The sequence below is a fragment of the Halyomorpha halys genome, unplaced genomic scaffold (genome assembly GCF_000696795.3).
Source record: "Halyomorpha halys isolate HHAL.00 unplaced genomic scaffold, Hhal_1.1 Scaffold916.1, whole genome shotgun sequence".
NCBI classification, from domain to species: Eukaryota; Metazoa; Arthropoda; class Insecta; order Hemiptera; family Pentatomidae; genus Halyomorpha; species Halyomorpha halys.
The window spans coordinates 473786-482468 of record NW_027108073.1 but is presented as its reverse complement, the minus strand read 5'-3'; the positions used below and the strand labels follow the sequence as shown (position 1 = coordinate 482468).

At 30.3% G+C, this 8683-nt stretch overlaps 2 protein-coding genes across 11 annotated transcripts in view; one reads left to right on the top strand and one right to left on the bottom strand.

The window, feature by feature from the left end:
* The window catches only part of LOC106687130 (barH-like 1 homeobox protein), a 15212-nt gene extending 7371 nt beyond the window's left edge, over positions 1–7841 (top strand). Inside the window, exons 2-4 of the mRNA XM_014430841.2 lie at positions 3790–4018; positions 6725–6916; positions 7735–7841. Of these exons, the coding sequence (XP_014286327.1) occupies positions 3790–4018; positions 6725–6905 (410 nt within the window). The 3' untranslated portion in view covers positions 6906–6916; positions 7735–7841. The remainder of the gene's footprint in view (positions 1–3789; positions 4019–6724; positions 6917–7734) is intronic.
* The window catches only part of LOC106687129 (uncharacterized), a 71425-nt gene that overhangs the window by 41093 nt on the left and 21649 nt on the right, over positions 1–8683 (bottom strand). Inside the window, exon 2 of one of the 10 annotated variants that reach the window (XM_024360774.2) lies at positions 8456–8576. The exons of the other annotated variants lie outside the window; for them this stretch is intronic. The gene's annotated coding sequence lies outside the window, so the exon portion shown is untranslated. The remainder of the gene's footprint in view (positions 1–8455; positions 8577–8683) is intronic. 10 annotated transcript variants of the gene reach the window in all.

Below are 8683 nucleotides of genomic sequence, written 5' to 3'. Positions count from 1 at the left end.
TAACAGCAAAATTGTGAGTAAAATAAAAAAACCTAATCAAAGCATAATCACGGATTTTTATAAAAATAAAAATATACAAAATAATAAAGCAAATAATGATAGCTTACAGAATAGAATGGAAAAAGAAAATGTTAGGTTAAATGATTGTCATTACTTTAAATTAAACTATATTCCAGGATTAACAGATAAAATCAAAAAGAAATTTATAGAATATGAACATAAATTGAATTTTTGAATTATATAATAATAATAAATTGGGTAGTTATCTGGATAATATGAAAGAGAAAGTAGACTTTAAAGATAAATTAAATGTTGTTTATAAAGTAAATTGTCAGAATTGTAATGGTTTATATGTAGGTGAAACATCTAAAAAATTAAAAACAAGAATTGATCAACATAAGACCAATTGTAAAAATATAAAAACTACAGCATTGGCACAACATAGCATTAAATACAAACATCAATTTGATTTTAATAATCCAGAAATTTTAGATATAGTCAAGAACAGTAGGAATAGAAAAATAATTGAATCATTACATATTACAAAAAACATAGACAAAGCAATAAATTATAAAACAGATACAAAAACTTTAGGCACACATTATATTGATATTATAAATAAATTAGCGTTTTAATTTTAATGTGGTTTTTGTATATAATATAGAATTAATTTAGCCAAAATGGTTATAATTATATAAGTAAATAATGTTATATAATAAATAGAATAGAAATGGTTTATGAAAAATTATTAATTTTAGATTTTATTGTTCATCTTTGTGATAATAGAGGTAGGAGAAAATTAAAATTATTTTATAGTTTATATGGTTGTTATCAGACTGGAAGATAACCTTCAGAAAGGTAATTATTCTCCTAAAATGTATGACCATTATTACCAAATTGTACTCATTAAATGACATTAATATTGTAATATATTAGCAAGAATGACAAATAGGAGAAAATTATATGTAATATATAGGTTTTTGTTAACAGGTAAATAGTTTATAAATAGTTCTATGAGTGTATATGATATATGAGTGTTGTTGTAAACGCATGTTTACGGTTTGGTTGAATTTGTTTTTTAGCAGCCTGAAGATGGGGGAAATCTCCCGAAACGTTGCTGATGATATTAAATAAACTATTGTTTTTTAATAAGGAAGAATTTATGTCATTCACTAAATCCTTTTAATTCCATAAGACTCTTCCAGTATAAAGGATTATTAAATTTATTAATATTTTAGTTTTCAAATTCGATGGCCTGTACTTATGAACTGCAATGATATTACTAATAGAAATATCCACTATGAAAATAAAATTTAGTAATTGTACTATGTAGATTGAATACAGTGTACCCAAGGTAATTCGAACTGGCATTAAAAAAAATTACACAAATGAGGTTACAAGGAACTTCCACACAACAAGGCGACTGCTATGATACCCATTGACTGTTCCAAAGCATTTGATTCCGTGACGCAAAAATTTCGTTGCCCCCAATTGATCGACCTGCGACCCTCAACAGTTATATTCAGTTATCAAATATTTTTTAAGCTATCAATATTTGCCAGTCGAAGTTTCCAAAGAACTTTCGGATCCCATTCATCTTAAGTGTGGGGTTTCACAAAGCGCAGTCTTATCTCCCGTCTTGTTTTCCATTTATATTCAATAATTGTAGGAGCCAAGTACCAGAATGCCACAGTATCAGCATTCGCAGATGATATTGCCATCACAAGTAATATTAAAAATGCATGTAGAAACTACAGCAATCAGAAAGCGCTTGCCGAAAAATAAATGAAGAAATTAATTATTGATGCAAATGCAAATAAAACAAAGTGTATAATTTTTCGTTTCAGAAAGGAAAAAAAACACTCTCATTAAACCTTAAAATCAAACTCAAATGTTCAAAACAAATTATCCAATATGTCATCTGCTTAGGTGTAACCTTTGATAGGTATTTGAGATTTTCGGCGCACATCAAATAGAAAATAAATATAACTTCATCATTTGCTATCAGCCTCCAACCAAAGCAATGTGCTTAAAGTTGTTAATTTATATATTTGTCTAACATCCGGCATTATTATATACAGCACCACTGTTTTCGCATATTTGCGAATCTACTGCAAATCATTTACGATATTTTCAAAATGTTATATTAGGAAAAATCGTAAAAGTTACATCAAAGAAAAGACATATAACCATGAGGACTCACAGTTGCCCAAAATAAACGATTTCATATCTATGTCTTGCAGATATAGATCAATTTTTTTTAGTATGTGAAAGATCTGACAGATTCCTAATGTTGTCAACACATCCCTTCAGGAGTACCTCAAAGGTTGCAAAAATTGAGTAATAATTAAATTATAGTATAAGTTGATACCAAAAGAAGGTGAAACCCATTACCACCTAGCTTAGAAAATCCTATAATTGACAAAAATAATGAAATGATATTACAAAGACCTCCTTAAAATGCAGCTATACAGTAACAGGAGCTATTCAGGACAATGTAATTAATCAAAAGAAGATAAGGGGCTAAGGAAAAAAAAACAACCTAAAATACCTTCATTTTTTTCTTTTTATAAAATAATCATTCCTTTTTTTTTTAATTATTAATGTAAAATAGATAAATATAAACTATATAACGAATTGATACTGAACTTAAGGAGATAAAATGTAAAATATATTTTTCATGGTTAAAACAATATTCCCGGAAACAAGAGTAGAAATACAGAGGTATTGTATATAGTTGGATAGCCAAGAATTTTAGAAAAAAAATATTTATCATATAAAGTCGTAGACGATAATTGAGAAAGACAAAAATCGCATAAAATAAAAGGTCATTTCCAGCACGATTTTAACTGCTAAACTGGCCGGCGTAGGCGGAGTACGTTTTTTTCCGTCATTCTCATAAATGTTGGTATGTCTCAATATTTATTTTTAGTTTCTTAATTTCACTTAGCCTATCTATGAATCTTTCACTTGACAGAAAAACTCTATAAAATCGTCTTTGGGTATTTTCCATATTGGTGCTATACAAATTTGAATAAATGGTTGAAACCAAAATGTAAATTTTAATAAGCCGTAATATTTTATATATTTCTGCCATATCGTTGCAAAAAAAAAAAGTTAAAATTTCGCACCGAGAAATGTTAGTAAAAGCACTTTTCTGAAAATTGTTTAAATTGGAGTTGGTCGATCTGTAAACTGAAAGGCTCATTTGGAAAATTAGGACGAGAATAATATATAAATACCTCTTCTCAAAAGAGCAAGGATTAATTTCAATTCTGAATAGGGGCATAGGTACAAGTTGTGTGATACGCGGACCGCACCAGGTTTGTATTTGTGTTAATAACACTTTTCTCTTTTTTCATCCTTTTTTTAATATATATGATCTATGTTTTTTTTTTCTTTATAATGTTACGTTGATTGCTAATTCAAATTCTGAGAGCCATTTCCAGTGATTTTGGCGCTGGAGATGCCGGTCTACCCCTAGTACTTATGGATTTCGGGACACTGCTCGCTGGAACTATTACCCTGGGTGCTCAGCCGCCCGGTGAGTCTATCGTAAAAGGGCTCTTCACACAATCAACTATATTCCATTTTTTTTTCGATTAAGTCTGACTTAGTGACCGTCGCTCGGTATTCCAGTTTGAGCACGGCCTGAGACGTATTCGGAAATCAGGTCTTCAGAAATAAGCGTCTTATGTAGGTGATTTCTTAGACTTCTTAAGTATTACATGTATACATACTCATTATATTTAATTCGAAATTTTCCAAGATACCTTTACTGTTGTGCAGAAGACAAGGAGGATGAGAGGACCCGAGGGAGCGGCCCGGAGGATAGGCGGAAGGACGACAAGAGCCGAAAGCCGAGGAGGCGCAGGACCGCCTTCACTCACGCACAGTTGGCCTACCTGGAGCGGAAGTTCCGGTGCCAGAAATACCTATCGGTGGCTGATAGGAGCGACGTGGCAGATGCCCTCAACCTCTCCGAGACCCAGGTGAAGACTTGGTACCAGAACAGGAGGTGGGTGCATAGCTACTTTCCATGCCTTAGTAAATATACACATAGTTATGTTTGTCCGTACCAGAAGTATTTTATATATGTATATATAGTTGACCGTAAAGATTTAAATATAAGAAGATGGTCAGGGTAGCGGTCAAAGAAAGAACAAATAGTTTAAAACTATTTTAATGTTCGAGGTTTCGCCCCACTTTACAGGGCTAAAAAGATACAAAAAAAAAAGAAAAAAGAAAACTGAGAATATTACAACAATGAGATACAATAAGGTAATTTAAGCTAGGATAAATATTATGTAAAAATAAAGTCATAAGAAATTACATATAAATAAAATGAAGGAAGACATATAATAGTATCAGTATAAAATTAACAGAATAAACAATGATAAGAATAAAAAATAAGTAACAATGGCAAGAGTAAAATGTTTTTAGAAATATGTAAAATATACAGTTAAAAAAGTACAGAAGATGTACATAAAACAAAAAAAATACGGGAAAAAAACAAAAAAAAAGTAGAGATTAAATAAACGTCTTGAAAGAATAAATATAAATAAAAATGATAATAATGATAATAAATGACCAAAGAACAAATCAAGACCACCTACCTGTTCAAAGTGAAAGGTTGTACAGAAGGCGAAGCGGAAGCGTGGAGGAGTAGGGAGGAGATGGTCAGCCGTTTAACGGCTATATTTCTATTTCAACTACGTCGCGTATACAGGAAGTAGTCATAAAGATATGAAGAAAAATGATAAGGGAAAGATACAGAAATATGGTAATAATAATAACTATAATAATTTTCTAATTTAGAAATAACTAAGTAAAATTAGAATGATGCATATCGTTACTAATATGAGTATATTCTGAAGAAAATATAGTTAGGGTAGTTAATACACTATAGGATATAATAACGATGATTGTAAAAGAAGTAACTAATAATAAGTAAAAGTAGATAAGGAGTATTAAATCGAGTATATATATCGTGAAAATAATCATTTATCTATACTGATAATAGTAATAGTAAAGATAACAGGAGTAACATGAATAATATATAGTGAAATAAGGTAATTTAAAAATCGGAAGTGAAAGTTTTCAAAATAAAATAAAAGAACAAGGTGAGATGTAAAAAGAAGTACATAAAAAGATTAAAAATAAGTAATAAAGTATAGAAATAAGTGAAAAATTGTAATATTCAGAAGTATTTTAGGTCAATGTGGATTTAACTTTTACAAACTTTCAAGTTTTATTATCATATTGTGGTGTTTTTATGTTTAAAAAAAAAAGTTCTTGTAGTGAACTTGTACAAATGAAAAAGATTTTGTAGAAAACTATGGATCAGGCGGCTAATATAGAATAGGTATTGAAGGAAATACTGAAAACCAATATTCACCAAGGATATCATGTCGTAACAGGTTGTATTTCTAATTAAAAAAAGACTGAAATAATCATCTAATAAAATACCTGGAATAAACAATCGGAAATGTTTATAGTACTCATAACGTTACAATACAAGTTTTCATAAATTGATAGTCTCCCATCTTAATTAATTAAGGTTTTAATTTTGTGTACGTTTTTGGTTTGTCAATAGATCTTTTCAAATCTTCTTCATTATCTTCAACAGTTCAACAATTTTCTATTTAACATGACACAAATATATTTTTATGAAGATACTATATACTTTGGTATTTAAATTAAAACCTTTCTGATAAAAACTCTAGAACGCAGGTTGAATTTATAGGTTACGTAGTACAATTTATATGAACTTTTCTCATCAAGTATTCCCAAAAGACTAGGATTTACGACAAGCGGCAAACATACAAATCCAAAACATACATTTGTAAAATGTCTAGATTTTATCATAACCATCATTTCTCCTTCTTAAAATTTGGTAATAATATATCTAATATCAGCTATAATATGCACTAACTTTATTTTAATTTATTTAAATTGTAAGGTGTTTTTGAGATTTTCGAAATTAAGAATTTTGAAAATAACTATAAATACAATCTTTAATTTCAAGTTGTATTATATAACAAATGAAAGCTCAAGCAATAAGCTTTAAAATGAGCTATAAAACGTCTCTGTAGCACAATGATTCCCAAATGGTGGGCCATGAGAACCTTAGGGTGAGCCGTAAGAGGATCCGATACAACACATTTTGTAAACGTTTGTTATTAGAATTATTTTATTAATTATCTCTACTGATGTTTGGTGTTGCTGGAAAGTTTGAGCCCATAAATGTACAATAAAAGTGACTAAAATTCACATTATGCAAACTAATTTTATAATATTTTCCGGAGGGCAGTTCCCTTTTCTCCAAGTCGAGGGTGATGTTCTATTTCGGTTATATTACTTAGTGGACCGCTACTCTAGTGGATTGGGAACCACTACTCCAGCATAATTGGTTGTAACTCTACGAGCAGTTTTCTGATGCAAAACGTGGTGAAATTCTGTAATTTCCGGTATCTCGAAAAATTTGTGTTTAAAAAAAAAATCATGAAGAAATATATTTGTAGTATATTTAGTTGGTGTAGCTCAAATACACAACAGCATACAAATCTGAGACATAGAGGTTCACTCCTCTGGTGATTTCATGTGGATTGTCCCTAAAGGTTTAAAGTGTATTTTAAGGAAAATACGCATACATGATATAAAGCATACTAAATACGAGCAGCATGGGACGGAGGGACTAAGATAATACTGATGACTGTTGCAGGACGAAGTGGAAGCGGCAGAACCAGTTGCGGCTGGAACAACTGCGGCAGCAGGCGGAGAAGGAACCGCCTTCGGAGTGCTGCCCTCCGCCCTACCAGCAGCCACCCCCGGCCTGCACCTTCCTCTCCACCGCCGCCGCCATCTTCAGGAACGTCACCTACGTCCATGGCTGTCCTCTATAGCTATAGCCAGGGTGAGTCCAGGTTTCATGGTGATGGAGCCTACTATCGCAGTCAATTCCATCCTTCAAACTATGACATGAACTATCGTGGCAATACTGCCGTACTATAAGAATTCACTTGATAGTTGGTAGTACTATCAACCATCTGCGCATACGCGACAGCTAATGCCTAGACAGTGAAATTAATCGCAACCACTAATAAGCTCTAACCAGCAATCCTATATATAGGATACAAAATCTGGTGTGTCTGCGTATCGTATAACTTTCACTTTCACTTACTAAACTACTTTGAGTTTAAATTACTCCTCCTTTCAGAACGGATATTTATATATTGATTAATGTGGCAGTACTTTCTGACACTAATGTTCCAAATGAGTCTTTCAGTAGAAAGATCAACATAATCCAATTTTAACTGTTTTCTTAAACAAAATTTTAACATTTTCGTTTTGCAAAAGTAATGTAGAAATATAAAAATATACCAGTTTACTAAAATTTACATTCGCTCTTAAGCATTTAATCAATGCTAAATTGTTATTGAATCAAGCACTATTTTATGGAGTTTACCATTCTGACAATTGTAAGGCTCATATATAGACTAAGTAAAATTTAAAAAACTAATTATTTATTAACTATGGTGGGATGAAAATATTGATCAGACTGGTGAAATGGAAAAACGATAATCATATAATCAAAATGAAGGAAAATGTTTAAATATAACAAGATTCTAATTAGATTATTATCTAAGATTCTAATTAGATTATTATCTATAGTTTTAAATGCATAAAATCTCTAAAATTTTAAATATTTAATTTTTCTGTTCATGTTCACAGGCCTTCGGAACTTAGCTTCCATGGTGCTTACAATGGACAAAATAAGTACAGCGCTGAAGCTAATGATACTCCAAATGTGTAAGAAAATAAATCTTATCAAAGACGGACTTGATTTATCAATGCTTGATAAATTACTTATTTTTAATTTACATAGAGATAATGAGAAAAGTTGAGATCAGTTCTGAAAGTAAACTAGGACTGTTTTTTTAATATTAATTTATTGTAATATCTCTGATAATTATTTTAAATATGTATCAATTTGCAACAGGAAAATTTCCCAAAGTCCATTTGGCTAAGAAAATATTTTTCCAATATGATTTAAATCGACAGAGATAAAAGCAATACACAAAAGGCAATAAATGGTATATTGTCCACCTTAGTTAAATTGTACTAGCTGATTAAATTATAACTGCTTGATTATTTTGTGGAAGGTAGAGTTTTGCATATTTTTTGTTTTTTGAGCTTGTGATCACAAACTTAAATTTCCAACATTTAAACACTGATTATGCACAAAGTAGATAGGCTAGATTAAGTTAGTACAACAGATGAAAGAGGACATATAATAGCCTTCAGTTATTTGAAAAAAAAAAATTGTAATTTTCCTGGTAGGAAAATTTAACTAAGGAGGGCACTATGGGAATGAAAAATTGAAAATCTTTATTTATTTTTCTATGAATCTATCATAAAAAAAAATTATTAATATTTTTTCTCCTTTACTTACAGCTTCAGCTTAGTCAAATAAAGACATTATTGAGTTCAGGGACGAACAGTAAATATTAATCTGGCCTAAATACTTCATGGAAAAAATAAAATATTTATTGGTTGATAAATGAGAGAGAAAACTGAAAGAGACAAAAATTATTATTAAGGATCTATCAAAAGATTAAAAAATAAGCAATATTTTCACATAATTACATTTCATAATTACATGTATAATAATATACATATA